A 26,985-nucleotide genomic window follows, 5' to 3' on the forward strand; every position below is an offset into this window, starting at 1 on the left:
GCTAAGCAATAAAATAAAAGATTAATGTCAGCAATATCCAGTCCTCTTTCTGGAGAGCTGTACGTTGGCTCGGCTATGTTTCTAATATCCTACGATGAAAGCTATTCCAGCTTTCTGAAACCAATTTTTGTTCTCAGATTGCCCTAAACGGACTGGACCTCTGTGCAGTGAAGGAAAAGACTGCTCAGATTACTGGAGCCTTACAGCTGTCCAGGTGAGGAACTGGATCATCTACTGTAAGAGAGCAGAGCAAGAACAAGAGCAAATCAACACTCAGTTCCATAGAGAAATACAAATGTTTTAGTGTACATGATAAAACTCAAACATTTCAAGTACCACCGTAAAAAAGGACATTAAAGCTGGGAATGACGGCGGTCATTTTGCATATTTTAAATATTCTGCCTCTAAGGCTGAAAACAAAAATAGATCTCTTCAAATGCTGCAATCGTTTAGTACTCAGTACTTTAAACACAACATGATTTTCTGGTAACATAATACATCAGATATGTCTTTCTCCGCAAGTAAACTTCAAAAGTTTTCCTTCTAAAACAATTAATCAGCTTTTGTTTAAAATGTTGACAACGTCTTGGCAAATGCAAATTGCTAAGGTGATTTTCTTTGGATTAGTTTTACAGTTGCTTCAAGTCTTTCAGAAACATCCCATAAACACTTATTACACAAGACACAACATACTGCAGTCTAGTCTGAGCTTGTAAGTGCACTGCCAAAAGAAAAAAGGAACCTATTCAATTGTGCAAGCAATTGTATCAAGGTACAAAACAGTTTTACATCCAGAGCATCTGTATTTAATATCCTGGAATCTCACTGTAACAAAACTGCATAGAATTTCTGACTGTCTTTTCCCTTTTGTAGGTGCACATTATTTTGACCATCGGACTGCGAGAGGTAGCATGAAAAATACCATAACACCTACTGACAAAAAACTTTTGAGACAATGTAAAAATGAAATCTCTAATTTCCTGATCTTACATTAACTGACGCTCTCTGTATGTTTACCCATCCTTGAATGTGAGCTAAAGAACCAGCCTGCAGTACAGCTATAGTCCAGTACTCTACATGAGAGTTTTGCCACATGATCGAGAGGGATAATTGACTGTGCGTGTTGCGTTCTGACAGCATACTCGTGGAGAGCTCATGGTGTGAGTGTGAAGTGCTCTGTTCGCCTCTCTCCCTGAGTACAGTACGATTATTCTGAATCTGAAGCTGCTGCCGGGTCACCATGCAAATATATTAGAGTAACACACTGTACATAATAATAATCGCAAACTACAGCCTACAAACTGCCAGCATATAAAGCCTTATGCCATACAAAAGCCAAAAATCTATCCTGCAGATTATGAAATACAAAACAAGAAAGACTGAAGTACAAAATATATAATGTAATAAGACATGTTATCCAAAAAGAAAGTAGTTTGTGGGATGAATTCCTCCTGGTTTGAGTTAAAGGACAGGTGGTTACAGCTCAGCTCTTCTACATAATGGAGCAGTTGTCAAGTTTGGGTCCAGCCTGAGAGAGAGAGAGAGAGAGAGAGAGAGAGACAGAGAGAGAGAGAGAGGAGAGAGAGAGAGAGAGAGAGATAGAGAGAAATGAATGTAAATACAAGACAGCTGTAAACAATTTCTTATTCTTTTGTTTCACATTAATATTAAATGAATTACAGCAGTATATTAATAATGAAATTCATCACAAAACATTAAATGATAATTTGATGATTGTAAGACTAAAAGCATTAACAAAAACATTAAAAAAATCTAAAAATGACATCTATTTTAAAAAATCAATTTTAACTTTTTTTTTATTATTTAAAATATATAAAATCTTTCAAAAATAAAGACAGACCGAGAGAGAGAAAATAAAATAAAATACTGTTGCAACTGAAGAAGAAAAAACACAAACCTGTCTGGGTTTGTCATTGCTCACGATGAAGTGTGAGGGTGACACAAAAGCTTCGGGCAGCCCGCCTCCACTGCTGAACGAGCGGGACGCACTGGACACTCCAGAGCTGGCCGAAACACAGGTGCTGTTTCTATCTGACGGCTGCCCGCACGAGCCACAGAGCACCGTACGGCTGCGGAGGTTGTACTCACTATCCCCGCATGTGCTATGGGCGGCCTGCAGGTGGAGACAGTGAGTGGAGATTAACAGAGGACACTGAGACGGGTACTAGATCTTATCGTCACCCTCCTAAAATAATTGCCTAAGTCATTTGAAAATGGCAATTATTTTAGGAAGGTGACGTTATTATAGATGAAGTATGGCTGCTCTCTCAGTTCATTTTAGTGCTATGATTCACTTCAGGAAGGCTACACCCAAACAACCCATAAACAAAAGTGTATACAATATACACCACATATTGTGAGAAAGATGCGTTTACATGCACTTTTTAAAGTTTGATTGAAAGTTTGATTTCAGTCAGGCCAAGGCAAAAAGTCATGTTAAAGCTTTAGTCTGACTTTGTGAACTTTAGTCTGACTTGCAGACTTTGATTATATGACTGTAGCTCAACTTTGTCCAATATGCATACGTGTCAATGGAGACAAATGGTCTCCGTTGTGCACTTACATTGTCCTAAAAACTCATGTTTTCATTTAAACCTGGCAAACTAAAATTATGCAAAAAATATAATGGGATTACTAAATCAACTGAGATGTGCTGGTGACTATGTACCATCTCTTCATCTTCCTCATCCTGGAATAGAGTGCGTGTGACCTTCCTCATGGCCATTTCCTGGAAAAAAGAGAAAAGCAAATTAGTCACTTAGCGACCTCGAATCAAATACAAAAATCTGGTTGGTTTGTTTAACACGATCCCACCTCCCCACTGGCGCTGACGAGGGTAGTCTGGAACAGATCTCCAGTGCCCCATGAGTTCTGGGTCTTCCACACCAGGTCAGAAGGAGGGTTATGGGTTCCTCCAGCTCCTGAGGCCCAAATCTGACAACAGAGAGATACTGAAGTGAGTCCGGAATTTAAATGCAAGTTAAAGGTGACTATTACGTTGAAAATCAATACGTACTGTGACCGTTTGTCCCGCCTTCAGGTTAAATTTTGGTGGGAACTTGTAGATGATGGGAGTGCCGGAACCAATCTGCCTCTTTACCTGCCAGTGACCCAGAGTTTGATCCTGGGAGGAGGAAGAAGGTTCATTTAATAAAAAGTTAATCATACTTAATTCCTCCTTATTGAGTGCCAAAGTTCCTTCTCACCTGGTCGGACTTGTTACTGAGTCGTACGTATTTGCCCTCCATGTCAACTTCGTCCACGGTCACGCGGCCACTAGCAGAGGCCTGCTGGGAGACACGTGTGCGAGTGACAGTTCCACCGACCACGCTGGAGGCATCGCTGTCATTATCGTTCAAGCGCCGTTTTTTAGCGCTGCCAGAAGAGGTGCGACTGGTGCTGCTTTGGACCACACGTGCGTGAGAGCCAGAACCAGAAGAGCGGGTCACAGTCACCCCACGGACAGGAGGGGGACTCGGGGAGAGACGCAACCTTTAACAGAGAGAGCGGGATGGGTTGAGAGTTATTCCATGAGGCGGTCATCCACAACAAGACCTATTAGTTCATTTGAGGGCCTTACTCTGCAAATATTGATACATGCAAATACTTTGATTAATTAATCAGAATATTATTAATGCTTTTAGTCTTAAATGTAAAAGAATATTAAAACTAAAAATAATATTTATTAATATAATTTTTTATCTAAGTTAGATCAAAGAAATAGATTAAAATAGATTAAAAATGGTTGTATTAATATTTTCAAATAAACATATTTTATTATATCTAACTATTAAATATTAAAAACAAGACGGCTGAAAAAAAAATCAATCCAGCAAAAAGTAATCCATTTAAAAAAATTATAAAATAAATATGAAATAAATTACTGAATAAACGTATTTACTCAGGTAATATGCAATCAATTAGATTAATTAATCAGTATACTATTTTATTAATATTGATAATTTCTTAAAGTAAGATAAAAATATTAAAATGGTTATATTTATCTAAATGTAATATAAAAAACATTATACAAACAACTCAGAAAAATCTATTTGAATAAATGAATAAATTATATGAAAAATAATTTAATCAACTTTTCAATACTTATTCAGTACTTTTTTTTATTGATTAATAATAATATCATGAAATGTATTATATTTTTTTACTAAAGATCTACAGCTCTATTATTTAATAGTAGCACCTGTAAAAAAAAGAAAAGGCTTTCTGGATGTGTGCAGTAAGCAATATCCCAACTCTCACCTCTCCTCCTCGCCCTCCAGAAGCTTCCGGTAGGCGCTGATCTCCATGTCGAGTGCGAGCTTAATGTCCAGCAGTTCCTGGTACTCGTCCAACTGTTGCTGCATGCGCTGCCTCATTTCAGCCATCTCTTTATCCTTCTCCTCCAGACGCCGCCGCATGATGTCCCTCTCTCTGGACAGAGACTCCTCCAACTCACGGATCTTCAACTCACGAGCAGCCAACTAATGAACCGGGCAATTTAAATAATGTAAATTTAGAATGTACACATTTGAGGTTATTTATTTTTTTATTTGATCTGTTAAGTTGTCCTTTTGCAGTGGGACTACATGCTAGGTTGATGAACGTCTATGGAAGTAAAATAATGGCAAATGTTTTTGAAACAAAACGCCTGTTGAATTGTACTACTTGAAAAAATATGCATTGCATTAACTCTGCTTGTATTTTAATGCATTGTATTTTTATGGTTTGCATTTTTATGGGGTGAAATTTAGCATGGTTGAATATTTAAGCTGTGAATATTTAAATTCAAAACATTTCAAACAGATTTTCATTAGTAAAATTTCAATAATGGCTTGTTCTAACTATTGCTCTGGTCGTCAACAAAACGCGCTTGCACCCCCTGCTGGTGAGGTCGACTAACAGCAGATGGAGATTATGCTCGGTAATCTACTGCTTTTCCTGCAGTTCCTGGATGTCAACGTTGAATTTACTGTCGATGTTGAACCACTGATTTTGTGGAAGCGAATTTGCAAAGCGAAATAAAATGGACCGAAAACCGCCTGTTGAATATTATACGTTGTATTTTTAATCAGTTTGAATATTTTGGAAGTGAAATATGAAAGGTGAATATGGATTATTGAAATTTTACCAATGAAAATGTGTTTGAAATGTTTTGAATTTAAATACTCACAGCTTAAATATTCAACCATGCTAAATTTCAGCCCATTAAAATGCAAGCCCTAAAAATACAATGCATTAAAATACAAGCAGGGTTAATGCAATGCATATTTTTTTCAAGTAGTACAATTCAACAGGCTTTTTGTTTCAAAAACATTTGGGATTATTTTACTTCCATAAACGTCAAGTTACTGTGTGTAAGGAACATTATTTCATAGGGTGGAGTTATTCTCCATTAAAAAGTGATTTGTTAGATTTGCTGTATTGTGAGAGCGTTACTGTCCAAATGGTGCAAGGAATTGCCAGCACTTTAATAAATACTTTAAGACACCATGAAATCAAAATTGACAATTCTTATTTTCTATGGAATATTGCAGTATTTATTATAAATAATTTCCATGCACATAATTCTTTTTTAAATTTATGTATGCTCGTAATCTTTAATTAAACTAGCTTCCCCTTCCTCCTGCAACAACATTTCGTCTCTGATGATGCATTTACTGGCGGGACAACAAAAAGACTATAAGAACTTCCGTTTCATGCTATTACTTTAAAGTGTGTGTGTGTGTGTGTCTGTGTGTATACCTGTTTCTGCAGTTGAGTGAGCTGAGTAGTCACACCTTCAATCCTTAAACGTGTCTGCTGCAGTTCCTCATGGGCGGCTCCCACCAAATTACTATTCCTATCAGCTGAGTGACGAGCATTCTCCAGCTACACATATATAACACAGGATGACATTTGACTGACAGGTATGCTGTATGTCTTTATACATAAAATATCTCAACAAATACGACTGGCAATGGATCAGTCAGCAAATATGTATGCAGGGCGGGCCAGTTCAATGGTGCCCCTGGGTAGATACAGATCCTCATACTTAAGTCATTTGGTGGTTCTCTCTTTGATTTTTCTATTACCTTGGAGTTGTAGGTCTTCTCAATGTCCTCCTTGTAGATGCGAAGCTGCTCTTCGTGTTGTCGACGAAGTTCAGTCAAAGCTTCAGACAGTTTACTCTCAAAATCCTGCTGCCGGCCACTGTCGATTTCCACCACACGCGACTCATATCTGCGCTTAGACTCGCGAAGCTCCTGTAGAAAAACATCAGGTTAGAGTACAGAAAGTCCTGAAGGTCTTTGATAGTTTTAGACCTAGTAGATATGTTAGCAGTGAATTCTAAGACGTTGTGAATAAAAATGTGCATGAGACAGTGTAATTATTTTCATAGGCGAGCTCAGCGTAAGTAGATTTGTTTGTGAGACCTCAGAGTAGATGTTCTTCTGGAATTCCAGCTCCTCTTTCAGGGTCTGGATTCGGTTCTCAGCATCCACACGTCGTAGCATTTCATCCTGTAGCTGCTTCTTAGCATCGCTATGACTGCCCTCCAACTGCAATACATATATTCACTTTACTACTTCTATATAAAAACAATGCACTATGTAAGATACCTGCTACCATGTTTGACTTGTCATATAAAAATATCTTAACATTTAACCAACATCTACTGTAATGCAGTAGGTCTTTTGACTCCTTTTGTTTAAGAAAATATTCGAAGACCCTCCTAATCTGCTGATATATACTTCTATTGTAATAAAACCATACATAAAAAAGAATTAAAAAATATAGTGTCAGTTTAATGATGTTCATCTTTTTTTTATTATGTATTATTATTTTTGTATTATTATGTTAATTTAGCTACATTTTAAGACTTACTGGGGCCCCCAAGACGTTTGTCGAGGCCCCCTATTGGCCCTTGATCTAAACAAATTTGATTTACTTCAGACAAGTCAAAAATTGAGAAAATATATATGAATTTAATTTTGACAAAGTATTTTCTTCATTTTAAAGCACAAATCTACCATGATTTAGTGGTGTTTATGCTTAAAACAAAATCAAAATGAAACGGAATATAAGGTATGAAATATACACTTAATTCAAGATATATTCTCAGAGAACAAATCGTAATATATTACACAATACAATTTGCTTCTCATGTAACTTGTCTTGTTCTAAGAAATACTAATTTATATTTATTTATTTTAAACTATTTGTTTTTTATTTAAGCCCATATATATTAACACAATTATATTTTATTAACTGGAAAATTATTAAAAAATAATGATTGATTAATGAATATGCCTGTTTTTAATGAGATTTTCCCCTTTAAATATAAATATATATGTGAAATAGAACTTTAAATAATATTCCCTTAAGCAAGCAAGTATTCCTTTAGATGCTTTAAAACATATTTTAGTGTATGTATTACATAGATAATCCCTCTGTAGCAAACTGGGCTAAAAGTCAACTGCTCAAGTGCCTAATAATGAATTGGTCAATAACCCAGATCTTTGACCACAGCACAGCACCACACCACCCAAATCCTTAGATATAAAGCTTTGATCTAGTCATCACCTTGGCCAGCTGGGCTTTCAGGTCTCTGACTTCAACCTCCAGTGACCTCTTCTCCCCCAGTGCTGTGGAGAGAGACGCATCCTTGGAGTTAAGCAGAGCTTCCAGATCCTTCAGCCTGGCCAGAGCCGATTCCAGATCTGCCTCTTTCTTACTGTTCCTACAGTCAGAAAAATACAAAGACAACATTAAAGCATTTTTTTCATGTAGACACACAGAGAGGAATACAATTAACTCAATTAGATCCAGCATAGTTGGATTATTATATGCATTCATGCATGTTGCGGGTTGAGTGGAAAGTCTCTTATTTCAGAAAATTGGAAGCAACTTCACTAGCCTGGCACCATGGCCTGAGTAAAGCGCCTCAGGAGAGGATTGGATCTTCTAGGCTGTCAGAACGGATCTAAGACTGTAAAATATGAATTTGATTTATATCCATTAACTTGTCTGAATATGTTTGCAAAGTAGCAAGGCTGAAACAATCAGTTCAAGGCAAATGAACATCAGCCTACAACTTTTGCCAGGGATTTTGTATCTAAGGCAAAGACCCTTTAGAATCTGTACACAATAACCTTGAAAACCCTCTCTGAATCAGAGCAGGAGTTGGGACTTCAACAGTGAATTTAAAACATATGTGCACGATTACAGGGTTGTTCATTTCGAAGTTTCAGAAAGGAACCACACAAACCTTAACAGAATCAGAATGGTAAACACTATCCATAAATAAAAGATGACTGGTAATTTTATTAAGGGTACGAACTGAATTAAGGCAAAGTGAGGTTTAGGTTTTCAGTTTTGAAACATAGAAGGATAATAAGGCCAGAAAATGGTCTCTCAAAACAAGTGTTTAAGTTTAAAGTTCTTCTCTGCGCATTCCCAGATCAGATTTCACAAGGCCTGTAAAATAGCTGCTCCAAATTTAGTCATGTGATTGATGACCAAACAGAGCTTGAAACAATTAAAACTCTACCACACTTCAGTCCCTTAAGCACCTTTCCCAAACACACAACTTCTTCAAACTCCACTTTGTACACTGAGACTACAATTAGACAAAAACTCAACCTATTAAGGCTAACTTCTAGAGTTTGTATTCTGTTCTCTTCGACTCTGTGGGACATTCCATCACACCTTCTTCCTGAGAGAAGTTATTTAAACAACTTCCCATTCACAACAACAGAGGTTTTGTAAGGTCACATTCTCCACTTTACAGCCACACATTTTCAATAAACGGTTCATGAGCCTGGGAACATGAAAAAACATTAAATGTATTTGAGTTAACTGCCCTGACTGAGATAAAAAGCCTCTCGAGGCCTAATCTGCATTACTACTTGATTATTCAATAATGAACATGATTATTAGCCTAAGGAAAATGTGTACGAGCATGTGAAAGCAACGTACTTGTAAAATAATAGTTCAATGAAAAATATTTTTTTAAAAACAGTTACTGAAATTCTAGTTCTGATATTTTATGCAAAAATATATGGAAGGGAAGATGATGCGACTGCGAGATGTTTGTCAGAGAGGCTTTTGAGGCCACATTCATCACTATTTTTGAGGAATTGTGTCACTGAAACTGAAAAAAAGCTCACAACTCTATGTATTTTAGCGGTTCACTCTACAGAAAAAAAAACAATAGTTGTTCCTCAGCGGGATATGGTGTTTATGTGAATTTATTTTTGCCTAAAACTGCTCATCAAAATGTTTAATAGACACAGAGAGAGGAGAGAAGATACTGGAGTCCAGAGGGGTGACGGTGAATGTCTGACTCTGTGGGTTACAGTAAAGGTCTGTAAGCAGTGGGTGGGCACATCCAGAAACATAACCTCTACGGTTTAAGATATTTGGCAATTAAAAACCAGCCCATTCCTGTCAGCACGCTAAATGTCCTGTTTTTGTTCACATTCAGTGGAGCAGGCCACATTTGGAGGAAACAAGGTTTAAGAGCCTCTTGTGGTGTAATATTTTAAAGAATATGTTTGTTATTTATTCTATTATCTTTTATATTTTATGTAATTTTTTTCTGCCACTGTATTTGTTTTCTGTTTTTGTTCTTAACATCGCCAGGATCTGTCCACAGGAAGCCCAACCAACCAGAAGCTTTTAAAAGTAGACAATAGAAGAACATGCGTTAATGTCACCACTGTGCCGGGTCACATTGTCTTTGTTGACTGGACCAACCTGGTCAAATATTACACTGCAAATGGTCAAATCCGTATTCAGTTTTGCATGATGGCAGCTAAAGAAAAACAACCGAAAATAAAGTGTACTACAGCTAATATGTTGAGAAAAATACTATAAAACTATGGCAGTTGGAAAACTGGAGAACAGACCACTTCAATGAAAGCATCAATTCCAGTAAGTTTTCATTAAAAAGTGTGTATTTTGTGTGCCGGGTTGTACTATGTGAGACACAGGGTTTGTCTGTGAGACAAAAGGGAAAAGGGTTTGGCTTGGCATCTTGGAAACAGTGGAAACATTTCAGGCACAATAAGAGCCAGTTGAGGGAAAGAGAGAGGGCAGGAGAGGAATGTACCAGCTCCTCTATGAATCACAGCTATCTTTGTCCTCTTTTGTGACGAAAAAGAAACCCACAAAAAAGCCCTCTAAATGTTTGCTGTATTGTTACCATGGCAAAGTGGTGTGGAAATATGGCACATGTGGCCATCTCTGAGAAAATGTTGACCATGAACAGGGTATACCAAAAAAAAAAAACACCCTCAATTTGAAAGCTAACAGTCAAAAGCAGATACAAATTTTCCACAGAATAAGAATTTATCAAACTGATAGAAATTCCTTATAGTGTACTTATGAGTCCAATACCACACAACTTAGCTGTGGACTAGCACGCACACAACACAAACACCCTCAGGGCAAAGTAAATGTCCTGTCTAAATCACCTGACTGAAAGTCTACAAGGACATTCTCTGAATTTTGGTCATTGAAGTGTCTCTTTAAACCTATATTTACTTCAAAAACTACAGCTTGCTTGACGCATCTCACAAAAAGCACCATATAACAGACAGCCTTCACCCGCAACAGCTGGAGGTTTTGAGAGGAAAAATGACTGTAGGTGTTCATCAAACACTTGTAAAACCATAAAAAGTGCATAGTAAAACCGCAGTCTGGCACAACACTTCATCAATGTGATAAAAGGCTGGAGGGCTTGTCAAATCAAATCTTTTTTTTTTTTTTTTTTTAGCTCAAACAAAAACATTTACTACAATCTATATTCAATATATTTTGCACGTATTTGCACAGAATACCAGCAATGTTTAGGTATGCAAATATAAAGTAGGTACCTTCAGTCAGGCGTTTTATTACCATTTTATGGTTTTATAACTGGACAAAGTTCAAGCCTGTATGTCAGTGCAAGTATAACATCAAGGAATTTGTTAGGGAATCCGTTTAACGTCTCAATATTTAAAGTAATTTTCTTCCTAACTTGACAACAACAACTTTGTTTCAGCATGTTGAAAAATAGATAAGCTGAATGAACAATAAAGTTTACTAGGTTGAAATACAGAGTAAAAACAAACTGGCTTTTATCACTAAAGCCCAAGCTCTGCCTCCTCCTCCACCATTCAGCTCCACAATACACCGATTCACTGCTTTTGGGTGAAGCGCACACGTGAGTCAATCTTAAAACAGAAATGTTTCAAACAGGGGTTCCCCATTTTCCCACTGTACTATGAATAAACGTTTCCTTTTTAATTGTAGAGGCGAATCTGACTCACTCTCGTCGGCTGCAGGTCCACCATGAAGTCTCCATGGAGACAGAATAAAACACACAGAAGGAAAAACGTATGGTGAGAAGGAAAAAGATGGTGATAAGGTTGTAAAATATGCTCTTAATATAAACATAGACTAAAAATAGACTATTCCAGAACCAGAATTGGCCCATTGTAATGGTTTGAAATTTGAGAATAACAGTAAAATCTTCTAAAGACATAAATCTTTACACACAAACTTACACCAGCTGGGAAAGACTTGACTAAGCATGACCTAGTATAGGCATTAATCTTTAAAACATCTAAGTCTAAGTTTTCCTCTAACACTACCTGTTATTTTATACAACATTATACAACATAACAGATCTAGGCTTTCTGTTCCAGATGGTTCAGCAATTTTAAATTAAAATCATAAAACATCAAAGGGTGAGCAGGTTAATGCAGATACCCAGAGGCTTGTTAGTTTTAAAGAATGATAATGCCTTGTCTAGGCTATATGTGCTTATCTAATATTTATTTAATAATCTAAATGTATTCTCATTTCATTAACATTACAATAAAAAGTCTAGATAAACACGCATGTTTACATTTTCAGCATTTGCGTAACACCGACATTGCAAACAAAACATTTTCAATCAGTATTTTGTCTAAAAACATTTCTGTAAAATATGTTTTACAGAAAATCTAAAGTAAGATAAATGTATTATGTTTTAAGGTTATCTACATATCTTCAATGACACATGATTATCAGTTATATTAATCCTTTCATTCCAATTTAATTGTATATTTCTTTTCTTTTTCTTTTGTCGTATATGCATCTTTTATCTATCTTTCCCTTTGTTTATGTTTTAAGCATAAAATCATATTAAAAAACAATTTATATAATTTAATATTTTGAAGCATATAACTTGAATGAAAGAGAAAATAAACTAAAACAGACAAAGACATTGATTGAGAAAATTACATCTTGCAGTGAAGGTGTTTTTGTTCGAAGTCAACAGATATGGTAATGTTATATAGTCTCAGGAAAATGATTATTATGAAAGTGTATGATTCTGATGGTGGTTGTGAAGGGTGTGGTCCTACAATCAGACGAGCTTCTGTAACTGACTGAAGCGGAGGACTCAACACAAAGAAAACATTATTCCTGCTCTGACTCATTAGCACATGGCAGATGCTAAAAGCAATTCCATCTAAATAGTAAAATACTGTTACATGATTCATCTGATCCCTATGTCTAGTCGGTCACAAATGATCACAATCTTTAATGTAAATTCAAATAGAAACAACCTTTTTGTAGGGATTCTTCAGGAATTCTGGGAAGGGACAATCATGGAGGCCTGAATAGCAATGTGTGACAAATGTGTGTACACTAGGGTGACCATATTTTGATTACCAAAAACCAGGACACTCGGCCCGGCAAACAGATACTCAAATGATACTCGAAGTTAACTAAAAGATGCCTTATTAATTTCAATACATTTAAAGTAGGCTATGCCTCCTCTGTATGGATAGAAAATTGTTATTGTTACAAAACACAAATTCAGATAGGCTTCTCAGAGGTTACTCAACATGTTTTATTATGACAGGTTTCAAAAATAATGAATGAAATAATGATAGAAATAATGTTTCTTCTGTATTAGAAAAATAAACATATAAATAACTAAAAGAAATACCTCCAAATTGAACAAAAATAGCTCTCACAAACTTACAAAAACGAACTAACAAAATATATTTATATCTTTAGTTTTCTTCCGCTTTATCCTGTTTTTTTTCCTCATCCTCGTTGTTTGCCCATCTATATTTTGCTGTATAGCTGATCTTTCCCAGCATTTATTTGAAAACCAGGACATTTTCATCACTTTATAAAAAACAGCCAGGACGGCCAGGACAGGACGTGAAAACAGGACATGTCCTGGGAAAACAGGACTGTTGGTCACCCTAGTGTACACTCTTATATTGGAGTTAGGATCACATATAAATGCCTACTAATGTGCAATATGCATAAATATTTTCCTACTTCGCAAAAGGGAGGATAGGCTGAGGCTCTGCCAGCGTGGCAGCTCGGCATTTAGGAGCCGATGATGACTCACTCTCTCCCTTACGCCCGTGGCTCATACACACCACCAGAACACCAATTACAGTAACCCTCTCTCCTCCCTCTTTATACAAGCCCATTCTAACATAATCTGCATCGGAGGGTCTCCAGCATTACAATCTAAACAGTTTTCCACTGATTTTTCCATGGAATAAACATAACGAGGTTCCACCGTCATCTCCGGCACTCCTAATATAACGTTTGCCTGTATGCAGCTGCCTTTGGTTAAGAATTGGATGGAGTGTGTGTGTGTGTGTGTGTGTGTGTGTGTGTGTGTGTGTGTGTGTGTGTGTGTGTGTGTGTGTGTGTGTGTGTGTGTGTGTGTGTGTGTGTGTGTGTGTGTGTGTAACTGCTCTGCCAGTGTTCCCCGTTATAAATGATTTGGCAAAAGGCAAACATCACCTCAAGCTATGAGTCACATGACAGTGCCACATGACAATTCCTACTCTTTCATAACCACATTGAATTTTTGAACAGTTTTACGCAGAAAATACTACTGGGCATTTTACTGTAAAAAACTTTTTTCAGTACTTTCAGTAACACTGAATATGTAAAGTATGTCATAAACATATTCCTTAAAGGTGCAATCCAAGTATAAGTGTTATTTGACTGCTAAAAACAAATAAAATAGCTTTTATTAAGCTGATATGACTGGAGTCATATGTGAGTGTACATCATTTAACTTCTTTAATTAAAAATACAATTCATTTTTTTAAGTGTACAAAGTTTTTTTAAAAAGGTAACAAACTGAGAGTATCTTTAACATCTCTTATCCGCATTCACAATGTTAAGAAGAATCAAAAACGTGTATATGGTTTTGTTTATAAATGAACGCTAAAGTAAATTTGTCTTTTCAGTAAAGGTTTGGTGTCTGAACAGAGTTACGCTGTGTGTTGCTTTACAAGGAAGTATCTCGGCACACAAGCTCACCCTGAATTCTCAACAAATCACTTGCAAATGAAAAACGTGTGTGATCTTTAGTTTAGAGTCTGTGGATGGGGATTACATAACTAACCGAATGAGTCAGTCAGTCCAAAGCCTTTCCAGACCCAACCACAACCAAATGAAGCACCACTGCATGCGAGTTTGGGATGAAGTGTAGCGTGTGAGCGCATTTTATATTTGACATTTTAAGAACAAAAGGACTGTAATATAGAGCTGAAAATGCCATCAAAAGTGGGTGTGTTTCTATCCAAATATGTATCTAAGCGAGTATGTAAAAAAAAAAATCATATGGCCATTATTTTAAAATGATTTATAATTTATGACTCAAAGCTCTTCAAACACATACATACACACACACACATTCTCCAGTATAGCATGGAGCAGCTCTTTAGGTTAAAAACCTTTTTTCATGACCATCATCACAACTAAATCTACTCAGATCAATGTAGAAGCTTCGACATCAAATGAATGCAAATCAAATGAATGCAAATCCCCCATGCAAATCACCTCTTTAAAAGTATTTAAATACAAAGTAACAAGACTGGAGCAATAGCTGAAATAATTTTAAAACATCTTGAATCGCTCTTCATACAATTTTGTTATTTATTATTGTCATGACATCAAACAAGGTAACAGATATTTTCCAGAATGTGCATTATGTCTAGATTAAAGAATACAAAATCTAGGCCAGAGATCCGGATCGAGAATCATTTCTCATTAATGAATGTAATTGTAAACAAACACTCATCAGGAGGAAAACAAGCTGTGCTAATTTTGATGACAATGGAAAGCCACATGTCACTGGAAGCAAGAGGCAAGTCACAAAACTAGATCGCTTCCAGTATAATGATCAACAAAGCTGTGTACAATGCAAGCAAGCATGCTTCAGAATCCCAACTGACATTTAACACATATGGCAAGCACTTTTTTTTCAAAGCAACTTACTGTTTATTTGATAAGTATGTGTGTTCTCTGGGAATCAAACCCACAACCATCGTATTCCAGCTTTTTTAAAATTTATTTTTAGTCCTTGCAAAGAAATTCTGCATTATTTAATGCATTAGAAATAGCTTCTTAAGAGAAAAACTGAACATTTTTCTTTTTAGAGAAATCACTTTGACTATTACATTTATTGTGTCTTGTCTTATTATATACAACATAAGATAGCTGGACTGGACCAGTTTAATAGAAAATCCATAATCTAAAACATTTGTGGACCCTTGCTAGCAGCATTATACACTAACTAAAAATGTTCAAATGGTTGTTGTTTTTCCAGTATCACATTCACAAATAGTGAATGTTTGAAGGCTTTGATACATGATGCCAGAGAAATGAAAATTGATGTCCCTAGATGTTTTTTTTTTTTAAACGTGAAACAAATGTGATGTTAAAATGTCCTCACTGCATTCCCCTATTTACTGTAACATGAGGCAATAAGGAGAGTTGAGGTCAGGATGGCAGGGGAAACAGAACTGTCCTACGGCAGTGATCGCATCACAAAAAAAGAAAAGAACAAAGAGGGAAAGAAAGAAAATAAGCCTGCTTCTCTGAGAATGAAAGAGATACTCAATGGGAAAGGAGAGATGGCTCTATTCAGAGGCATTTGGTGTGCTGAACATACAGCTATTCGATCTGTCCTGAGCCGTTTGAACACACAGGTGCCCGCTGAAGATGATATACTATAGAGATCTTAGAAACTTAAAATGAAGGAAGGAGAAGAATAGCCAAATATAGGAAAATCCCATTTTATTCATTTTTATGCAGGACAGCCCTGAACTAAACAACAAAACACTAATGTCCGTAAGATCAAGCTTTTTCCTCATTGTCAACTCTCGCCCTGAAGAATAGCACTCAACAATACACTTATTAGGTGTAATTTTAATGGTAGATAGATACTATTAAACTCAGAATGACATAACCACAGGGTGATTGTTCATTTTAAACATGATGAGTGACTTGTGCAGGAAACTTATTAGAAGCATATGATAACTGTTCATTGCCTTGTGTTTTCTCTGATAATGGAAAAGCCAAAGGAAGAGGGGGAAATATTTCACTTTAGTAACTGAAAATACTTTGCATAAACTTGACAGACAACACTAGTAAAGTAACCTTAAATAAGGTTGTAATTACCACATTCATGAATCATGGTATTTGCGTGATATACATGTGTACTGTGTGTGTAGTACTTTTTAGTTAGTGCATTAAATAATTTAAATTATCATGAGTTATAATTATGCTTTCTAAGGCAGAATGTTAGTAAAACTCCACAGCACAAACAACCATGTTTGAAAGCTGTTAGAATGGTGGAGTGTCTTTGTTGGATATTCGTAACCATAATGATAATACAGTATGCACCAGGTAAGCCAGTCAATGGAAAACCTCCCGGTTACGCATGTAACCCTCGTTCCCTGAAGGAGGGAACGGCGACGTACGTCGGACCTACCGACATGATTGGGAACATATAAAGGGAGGGAGGGAACCAGCGGCAGGAAATGTCTCACTGAAGTTTTTTTCATGTTTGAAAGCTGCCAAATGTCTTTTAGTTTGCCCTAGAGTTACTAAAACTTAAAAGAATGCAGACCACAAAACCAGTGAGCATTGAACTGATAAAACTGTTAATGAATACTTCACTGCTCAACAATAATATGAATAATATGATTTAATAAAAAAAGAGCAATTACATCAGAGAGCAAAGAGCATCAGAAGGTGTCTGAGGGCCTGGTGTCAAAGATAATAGTCTAAAATGACAGTGATTTAATCTGATGGACGTTTCTTTAACTTTCACTTTAATATCCCAGTGGTTGATTGTTTTTTTAAACATATTAAAATGTTTGTATTATTAATTTCAAATGTGAATATTTTAAAAATTCATATAAAAATGAGTTAAAACTTTTGGTAACACTTTAGTTTAGGGTCCAATTCTCACTGTGAACTAGTTTATACTATAGGACACTAGGATATTGGCTATTTATTAGTACTTATAAAGCTCATATTAATGCCTTATTCTGAATGACCATATTCTACATCCCTTAATCCTATCCAATACCTAAACTTAACAACTACCAACTATTAATAAGCAGTATTTCAGAGTTTATTGAGATAAAAGTCATAGTTAATAGTTAGTTAATAGTGATAATTGGACCCTATAATCTAAAGTGTGACCAAACTTTTTACTATTTTTTTTAAAATCTAGGATACATAGCACACTAGCAATTAAATTAGCTATTCTGTTTGTTTTTTAATGTTTAAAATGTCATGCACATCACAAAATTCTGTTAACAATTCATTATTTGAGATGAATGACTTTGTTGGTTTAGGGAGAGGAGACAACCTTGGCAAACTGTGTACAGCTCACTCAGGACAGGGTCTATGCTAATAGGGTAGAGTCGGTCAGCAGTAGTGGGCGGGGCTTAAGCATATGTGACATCACAAAAGGTACAATCTGCAAACGGCTTGTTCTGAAACATTACTTATAATTTATGGTGATTAAAAAAAAGAGAGAGTGGGTGGATTTTTAGCACTATAGGGTGGTTGTGTACACACACTGCTGACACACATTTATTTTCAAACACCTAACACCATGTAAAAGTGAATTTTGTATAATAGGTCCCCTTTAAATAAACTAGTAGTGAGAGAGTGAACAGTGTGTTTAAAGAGACCACATGGCCAGAAATGCCCACAACTTATATAAACACCCATATATAAATGGAAAGGGTGTCCTTCACGTAAAGACTATGGAAGTAAAAGTGAAAATGAGAGAATATATCTCAGTCGTCTAAAGGAAAGACTAGTTAATGTTTTAAAGTGATAAAACTGATAAAGACTCTGACAAAGATCAATGCTTTTTTATGCACTTCCTTTTCCCCAGAATCTGGGATAATGGAATGACTAAAATGATAAATGTCCAGATTACTGTCCCGACTCAAGCCTGAAAAATCATTGTATGAATGGGAGCTCAGGACACACCTGAAAATGCATGCAGAGTCAGAAGATGTGTAACTAAAAAGTGGAATAGAGTTAGATTTTGAATCATTTAGACAAATACTGACTCATCTCAGAGTTCCTACTCTGGACTGTTTCATTGTATTGCCTAGACAAACACTGAGGGGTTTTACAGCATTTAAATGAAAGGAAAGTGATGACATGCTTCTCTTTTAGTATGAATTGAAAGATGCATTTCATCTGCACTGTTTCCAGCTGTAATCTTTCCACATTTCAGTCATTCACTCCTACACTGCAGCTGTCAACAGAGTTCACAGTGACACAGACACAGAATACAGTCTTCTGTCTGATAATGCCCACAGAAGCCAAATGCTGCAACCGCAACAGCAGCCACAAGCACATGTACTCTCACAGCATGTGCGCACACACAGCTGTACCTGCTGCATGACCCGGCATGACTCCCCATTCAAGAACTGGACTGACCATTCATTTTTCTAAACAATAATGACATAAAACAATATTGTATGTCAAAGTACATGAGTGATTACTTTAAAAGAAGCCCTTTTAAACAACTCTGGGAAGATATATCTATATATACACGTTAAATCGATGAATTGCGATTAACAAATTACATCTAACAAAAGTTTGTGTTTATATAATATATGCGTATATGTATATTATATATACATATTATTAATTGCATCCAAAATAAAAGTTTGTTTTTACATAATATGTGTGTACTACTGTGTATAATTATTTTGTATTTATAAATATACTGTATATATTTATATTATATATAAATATAAAAATGTGATATATAAATAACACATTTTTTCTTAAATATATACATGCATGTGTATTTATATATACAAAATAATATATATATAGTAAAGTAAAGAACTCTCTTCTCATCAAGAACCAGTTTTAGTTGTATAGCATTTTAGAGTTACGCTAAAAGGTTCTTTTGAGTTTAAAATGTTACGCTTTAGGTTCTTCACATAACCATATTAGTTTATGGGTATTTTAAAGCGCCAGTGTATTAAGAGCTATAAAATAAAAAGTTCTTCGTGGAACTTAGAGCAATAGAGCTACAGTACATAACCCCATTCGTTTTCTAAGAACCTTAATAGAGAGTTCTAAGTCCACTGCAAATCTCTATCAAACTCACTGGAATAAAATAAGGCTACTGTTCCAACATGGCTTTCTTTCTGAGGTGAAGGGTTAAAGTGAGAGTAAACAGTGCTTCCCCCACAGTTACTTAAAGCTCATGAGTCACCACTCAGTCCAGTCAGCACCTCTCACACACCTTGGCAAGGCCGCATGGTTGCTGTGGAAACCAAACACTTCCAAACAGCTCAACTCCAATGAGTGTACGCATCTGCGTTCACCCATTGATGGAGGCTTACAGGAACTCGTGAGGGCTAATGGAACCCTGGGACTCTCTGAAATAAGATCATCTCCTTCTGCCGACTTCCCCCATGAGTATAACCACAAGCCTTATGAAATGAATGAATATGACTCACAATGCCTGTCCCTAAACTTTCAACTTGTTTCACATCATTCATCTTTGGCACTGATGTCTATTTGTCTTTGAAACACACCCTTAATGGGTCTGAACACACCTCTCACCTAAACCAGGTCATTGAATAAGTCTACTACCATAGAGACAGCAAGATAAACAATAGATTATAATAACAATCAGTGACTGGATGACAAATACTACATTGCTTCTAAATAAACTATATGGATAATAAACTTTAATCAGTGGTATTGAATAGTTTGAAATGGTTTCTCTGTGGAGTTTGCATATCTTTAAAATATCAGTGATATCAGACAGATCAAGTACAAAGGCCAAATGCAATGATGCATGATCATTTTATGATGGGCAGTTACCTCTTAGTTTTATTCAGATTATCTCCTCTCTTACATAATGCGATTAGTTATTGCCGAACTATGTTTGAAATGAATAAAACTCACAAAAACTTACAACATCTTACAATTAATATTGAAGATTTATTGATTTCATGTTGAAAACTATAATTGTCAGTAGAGATGCACAATATATAGATTCCATATTGCTTATCCAATATTCAAGATTTTTTTTTTATTTACTGGTATCAACTAATTCTGTATGTTTAATTGTTCATGCTCATTTGTCCTGCTTTTACATTTACTTTTGCCATCATCACACACTCAAGTTGATCTTCAAAAACGCTAATAATTTAATAAAACTTTAAATCTAATGTTTAGCAAATATCAAAATATTAATTTTATAATTATAATTAAAATAATTAAATCATTTTCAAAATGCACATTATAATGTTATGATGCCTAAATTCACTTGTAGTATTAAAATGATTGATTTTATGAATTTTCATTGTCTTATTTTTTTTTTATCTAAACAAAATAGTATTCGAATTTTAGTATAAGCCATTTATCGGTTATCAGCCATAACATTAAAATAATTATTGTCTTATCATGCATCCCTAATTCTGACCATTATTCTATATTTAATGGCTCTAATATACTGTGTATATATATATATATATATATATATATATATATTGCAAAGACGTTATCTATCTTCTTTAATTACTATAAAACTTTAAAGTATTTCCATGGAAGACACAGGAATGATAAAAATGTGAAATCACTAATCAACCAGAAACCATCACACTAAACTTGTTGCAAAGGGAGTGGTGACCAATCCAACAGCCATTTCCAAACACAACACAACACACCCTCATTTACACCTCACATACCCTGAGCTGCAGCTCACTTTGTACTACACACTGAGCCAGAGACGGCGTGCGGTTTTGTCCACCGCTGTTCAAAATATAGTAATTCTTTTTTAAGGGAATGAATACTTTTTGTTAAGCAAGGATATATTACATTTATATTTAAGAAAAAGTGACAGCAAAGACATAGTGTTACAAAAAATGCTGTTCTTTTGATCTTTCTGTTCTCTAAAGAATCCTACAAAAAAAATCATCAAGGTTCCCACAAAAATATTTTTGCAGCACAACTGTTTTCAACATTAAAAAATCATTCCAATATGCTGATTTGGTGCTCAAGAAACATTTCTTATTATTATTTAAGGATCATGTGACACTGAAGAAGACTGCATACTCAAAATTCAGCTTTGCCACAACAGAAATAAATTACATTTTAAAATATATTAAAATTGAAAACAGCTATTTTAAATAGTAACAATATTTCAGCATATTTCTTTCCTTTTTTTGCAGTAGTTTTGATTAAATATACAGCTTTAGTGAGCATAAAGGTATGCTGTACACTACAGCATTATACTATTGATTTGTTTTCTGTTCAATTCCATTATTATAATTTAATTCAGTTTAAATTTAATTCAGTTTAAAAATACATCAAGCACAGCCTTAGTGACAGGAGCAATAAGCAGATGTTCAGTGGAGAAAATTGCCATCATGGTTCAGCTAAATTTAGCTGGGGACTAGGCTGAGAGCCCAGGGGTCGGCCTCGTTCTGCTCTTCAGGGTTAAACTTATCTCCTGGATGTGTGAAAGATTTCAGAGAGGAAAACATGGCAAGCCCTCATATTAGCCAGTGTCTGCAGCTCTTTGGTGTCAGTTTTATGCACTGTAAGCTGCACTGCTCAGAAACTAAACCTGGTGGAATTACTGCAAGTTTCTGGATGGAATGAGTCATAGTAATTGCAACTGCTATGACCCCAAACTCAAGAGTTACTCACTGGAATAGCACTGGTTTCCAGGATTAAAGGACTTCCTCACTCAAAAATGAAGGGCGCTTTAAAACTTGAAAAAGTGCAGATGAACTCACATGTATTTGGTATGACATGCATGACGTATGAACCATAATCTGCACACATACCTGGCCTTCAGCTCCTTGTAGTCCTCACGCACCTTGCTGAGCTCCAGTTGCAGTCTGGCTCGTTCTCTGGCCACCGAGTCCAGAGTCTTCCTGGCATCCGCCAGCTCGGCCTCGTACGCCGCTTTCATGCCGCCCAGCTCCCGACTGATCTCCGTCTCAGACTCGGTGATGCGCATACGCAGACCTGCGTTCTCCGTCTCCAGAGAGCGCACCTTATCGATGTAGATTGCCAGACGGTCGTTCAGATTGCACAGATCATCTTTCTCCTGTAGCCGAGTGATGCGGGTGGGGGACAGGACGTTGGTCACCCCTCCACGGCTGCTTCGTTTCTGACTTGGAGTCTCCATAGCTGATTGAAACTACTGCTGCTAGCCTGAATCTGTACAGGAAGTAGAATAAGATAGAATGAGGAAAGACATAATTCTGAGGTGATACGTTCAGTTATCTCTTATATTCACAGTATGACAGTTTGAAACTGATACTGCCATTTATTTATATAGATATAATTTTTTTTTTAATTATTAACTCCATCCCTCATGTTCCCTCCCTCCCTATCCACCATCCTTCTCCCTCACTTTGTGTCCTACAGTTTTCACCACGCCCAACCTCTGATCACATCCAAATATGTTCAGCACAAACTTCCCAGAATAAACATTTAGTTCAAATCTCAACCACAGACTAATCTGGTTTAGATCTAAACCTCAGACGGATTTAGACTGCATTCAGTGTAACTTATCTTGGACAAACTATCAAGACACTCTCTTCAACACACTTTAAAGATGACTTGCACAGATTCACATGTCAAAGTCCCATTCACAGGAACTCTGAGCACATTGTTTGTTTTGGACTGAAGAAGTAATTCCAAACATTACAATGTGCTTAGACAGCACATGTGACACTCCCCCTCAACACACTTACAGCAGTAACAGGTCTTTTACTGTACATTTTTATAAAAAAACAAAACAATTGATGATTACAAAATATAAGCAGTATTTCGGTCCATTCACAATCAGCAGAACTGCAAGTCATAATGCCTGAATCACTGACCTGGTAAAGCAGAGAGAGAGTTTGGGTTAGTGAAGGCTCTTACAGCTGCTGTGTCCCGTTGAAACTCTGCCGAGAGAGTGTCTGTTCTGACTCTGCCTGAAACTCACGCCTCTTAGGGACGAGAGAGGGGGAGGAGAGCAAGCGAGGGAAGGGAGGGCGGAGCTAGTAAAGTCTGACTCAGTGAGAACACACAAGGGAATAGAGATTTTACTGTATCTCACATGGTTACAGAATTGTCTCGGCTTATCATTTTATTATACAATCTGTAACTTGTCAGGTAAGCAGTTTGAAAAACATTAAATCCCTTTCTTGATAATGACTAATAACACAGCAAAATTAATTAAAACTAACTAAAAAAAAATAAAACTTTTTTTTTTAAATCTAATAAAAGTATAAATTAATTTAAAATAACTATAGAAATTAATTCAAATTCAAAATAAATAAAACTATATATTTAAAAAAAAATAATAATAATAATTTAAAAAAAATGAATCAATATTTCCACATAATGAATGCTAGTCCAAAGAGCTCTCCGAAGAGCTCTTCCAAACGCATGAGCCAGAGAAATATATCCCTCATTCTTTCTTCCTAGAAATCCAGAATACATCCATTTGTTGCTGCATGAAACTTTAAAGAGGAAGGTCACAGAAAACAGCCCTCTATTCAAAAATGGTAACTGCCTGGTATTTATTTCGGAGGGGTGGACATACGAAAAATAAATGATCCAATCAGGTGTCTTAGTAAAAGGAGAGAGAGAGAGAGTGGATGAGACGAATCCTTTTTGGAAAAGAAGGTTGTGCTACAAATCACTTAAAATTTTAAACTAGTCAACTCCCATCAACTCCCTGTGGAGCATATTAGAGTTCAGGATCAAAACATCAGTGTTGTTATTGTACACTAAAATTAAAACAAAAACAATCAAAAATTTTTATAATTAATATAAATCTGAAATATAAATATTAGATGAAAAACTTGAACTTAAACTAATTAATATTGCCTTGCAAATAACAGAAATATATATATTTTAAAGTTAAACAAAACAAAAAAAGAACTTAAATGTTCCAGGCCTGGTTTCACAGATGGGGCTTAGATTAAGCCAGGATTAGGTCTTAGTTTAATCAAGATTAAAAGTTACATTACCGGTGTGCATTTTGAGACGAAACAATGGCGCTGAAATATTTTAAGATATATATAACATAAAATAAATAAATAAAAGCCATATTTATTTGAATCACTATGTGCACATAAACGCTTCTGGAAACAGCGCCATGAGAAAAAAACTAGGGGAAAAAAGCAGACACTCCTGGCATAAGCGCATGGACAGATCTGTGGAAAAGTCCCAGTAGATGCCAGTACCTACAGTCTATGAGAGACACTTAACAGCTAAAACACAGACAGTTGTGTAATTCTGCGCACTTTCTTTTCTCCTAGACTCTCTTTCTCTGCCATCTTCATTGCATTATCACACACAACTACCACATTCCAATATAACAATGAGATTCCCCAGGGTAAATGTCTCTCCACCCTGAGTGTCATCTCAAAAATTTGTGGGAACTGATGAGAGATAATGTCTTGAGTAGGCCCAGGTGAAATCTTTAGAGTTTGAAGAATTTTCTGCGATGATTTTGAGGTAAAACTTGCAGATTTTGTTGGATTATGCTGAATTTTGCATGGGCAGATTAGATGGGGTTACACTTCTGTAAAAACATGACTCAGGAAGCCAAAGGGTGGAGAATTGGGACACAGGCAGCAAATTCCAAGACATGACACAACATGATACTCAGACACACTTACTTGGGGTTAATTCTGCTAATACTTTCTTAAAATGATATAGCATTCATTCATATAATTTTCAGATTACATTAAAAAGTCATCAAGGACATTGTGATTAGTAAAACCTGTAACCTTTCATTCATAATATTATATAACACACAAAACATTTTCTACTGCAGTCCAAACGCCCAATTCAGGACTAAAGAAGATAATTCCCTGGAATCAAGTAAGATATAGGCTATTTAAGTAAAATTACAGGTTATTAATACTGTTGAGTCATGCATTGAGAATGAACATACAAATCGTTCTATTCATGAACACCACACAAAAGCCGTTGCTATGGACTAGTGTAACCAAAAAAATTAAATGTTTAGGCAAAGACTCAGCTAGGGAAACAGTGACTCACAGTTGCCGAATCCTAAGATCAGGAAACGTTTGCAGGCGTTCAAGGATCCACCATACCCTCCTCCTGCTAGCTTGGTGGTGATGCAGAAGGAATGTGCAACGTCCTCTAGTGGACAGTCAATAGAAACGCAGAGTTCATAATCTGTGAGAAATTCACCATGGTCCAAGTACAAAATACAGACGTTAAAGGGATAGTTCACCCAAAAATTAACAGCTGAACACAAAATAAGATATTTGGTAGAATATGGGAAACCAAACAGTTGATAGGCCCCACTGACTTCCAGAGTCTATGAAAAAAAAAAAAAAATTCATATTTTAATTCACCCCCTCAACGACTTTTATTCTTGAAAAACCACAATTCCTGCAGCCTTGGAAGACCTGGATGTATAGCTTTTAGTGTGATTTCTAGACCTGGAAAAGTAATGTGAATTAATGACATTTCCGAATATTTCACATCAAACCTCCTTTTTCCCCTTTGGATTAGTAGCTACTCTAGAGACCTCTGCTGACTCTCTCAAGAGGTGAGACCAGTGGTCAGTTGCACAAACTGCTTGGACTAGAGACCTTTTTCTTCAAGACTGGTCATAACTTTTTAACCGTCACAGCGTGAATTCATCGGATAATATGTGCAAATTGGCACAGGCCAGAAAATTTATCTGACACATTTGGATTCTGCACAAAATGCTAGAGTCAGTCAATTTTAGAGTGACATGGAGGAGAAAATGAGCAGAAACGGTTAGATATTAGGAGGAAACATCTCGGTTACATATGTAACCCTCATTCCCTGAAGGAGAGAACGGAGACGTAGTCGACTGATTGGGATCACATTTCGGTTTTAAACGAGCCAATGCACATTGGCGTGCGAGATCTGCATCTACCACTCCACCCCGCGGCGCGGGTATAAATACAACAGTGGGCCAACCTCTGCTTGGAAACAGCCTTCCCTTTCTGCTGGTCTCCGTCACAGACAAGAGCTGGTCTGAGGTTCTGAGGCTTTGCATTCTGTCCAGTTATAACCGCAAAGAGCAGAAAGGGCAGAGAAAAACCAGGGCTGAGTCTGCCTCCTCCGGGGAGAAAAAAACAGGTTTTTAACTCAGCTGTCTCTAGTGGCTCAAGGGGAGGTTTCTGCAGTGCAGCAGTACCAGAGATAACTCCCAAGAGGGGAGCAAGGCGATTCAGTTTCCTTGCTCCCCTCAGGAACCTGACGATCAAGTCCTGCTTCCCCGCGGATTTGTATCCACTGTATCATGATGTGCGACAATATGGAGGCAACAAACATTTTGAGGGTGGAGGGAGACAGCCCTACTCAACCCATCTTGGAGAAAAGAAAGTACAGAAGTGATCGAATACCTTTACGGTTTCCTCTCAGAGAGAAGACTCAACTCAACGAACAGGTTCCACTCCAGGCCGTAAGCATGCCCCGTCCCTGAGAATGTACTCAGAGGAATGAGTCAGAAAGGGGCTGTTGAGAGGAGCAAAAGTTCAAGGAAACTAGGTCTGGTTAGGCCAATAAGGGCCAACTAGCCAGACCTGCTCCTTCTCCTCCCTGACTTAGTACAGTGCTGTGCAAGAAGGTTCACTGGAGGAACACATTTCTGCG

General features: G+C 36.5%; 1 protein-coding gene across 2 annotated transcripts; it reads right to left on the bottom strand.

The window, feature by feature from the left end:
- Positions 1 to 277: 277 nt before the first annotated feature.
- lmna (lamin A) lies at positions 278 to 25,490 on the bottom strand. Of its 2 annotated transcripts, none has more exons than XM_077215172.1 (13): positions 25,387 to 25,490; positions 22,161 to 22,539; positions 7,585 to 7,741; positions 6,435 to 6,560; positions 6,093 to 6,263; positions 5,764 to 5,889; positions 4,282 to 4,502; positions 3,228 to 3,513; positions 3,038 to 3,145; positions 2,836 to 2,955; positions 2,690 to 2,749; positions 1,919 to 2,134; positions 278 to 1,528 (listed from the first exon to the last, which is right to left on the bottom strand). In XM_077215172.1, exons 2-13 carry the CDS (start codon positions 22,505 to 22,507, stop codon positions 1,493 to 1,495), a joined length of 1,974 nt encoding a protein of 657 aa, XP_077071287.1. In that variant the 5' UTR covers positions 22,508 to 22,539; positions 25,387 to 25,490; the 3' UTR covers positions 278 to 1,492. The 2 variants fall into 2 exon arrangements, with proteins under 2 accessions (XP_077071287.1, XP_077071281.1); XM_077215166.1 differs by lacking the exon at positions 25,387 to 25,490 and adding an exon at positions 23,208 to 23,322.
- Between the last annotated feature and the right edge of the window lie 1,495 nt (positions 25,491 to 26,985).

The sequence above is a fragment of the Siphateles boraxobius genome, unplaced genomic scaffold (genome assembly GCF_051911475.1).
Source record: "Siphateles boraxobius isolate OS27281-9 unplaced genomic scaffold, OSU_SipBor_1 12, whole genome shotgun sequence".
Lineage (NCBI taxonomy): Eukaryota > Metazoa > Chordata > Actinopteri > Cypriniformes > Leuciscidae > Siphateles > Siphateles boraxobius.

Excerpts from the sequence above, each read along its gene's own strand:
- lmna (XM_077215172.1), bottom strand. The coding sequence starts at position 22,507 with ATGGAGACTCCAAGTCAGAAACGAAGCAGCCGTGGAGGGGTGACCAAC. Across the intron at positions 6,561-7,584 it reads TGAAAGCCCAGCTGGCCAAG|TTGGAGGGCAGTCATAGCGA; the intron begins GTGATGACTAGA and ends TATGTATTGCAG. Across the intron at positions 4,503-5,763 it reads TCACTCAACTGCAGAAACAG|TTGGCTGCTCGTGAGTTGAA; the intron begins GTATACACACAG and ends CCGGTTCATTAG.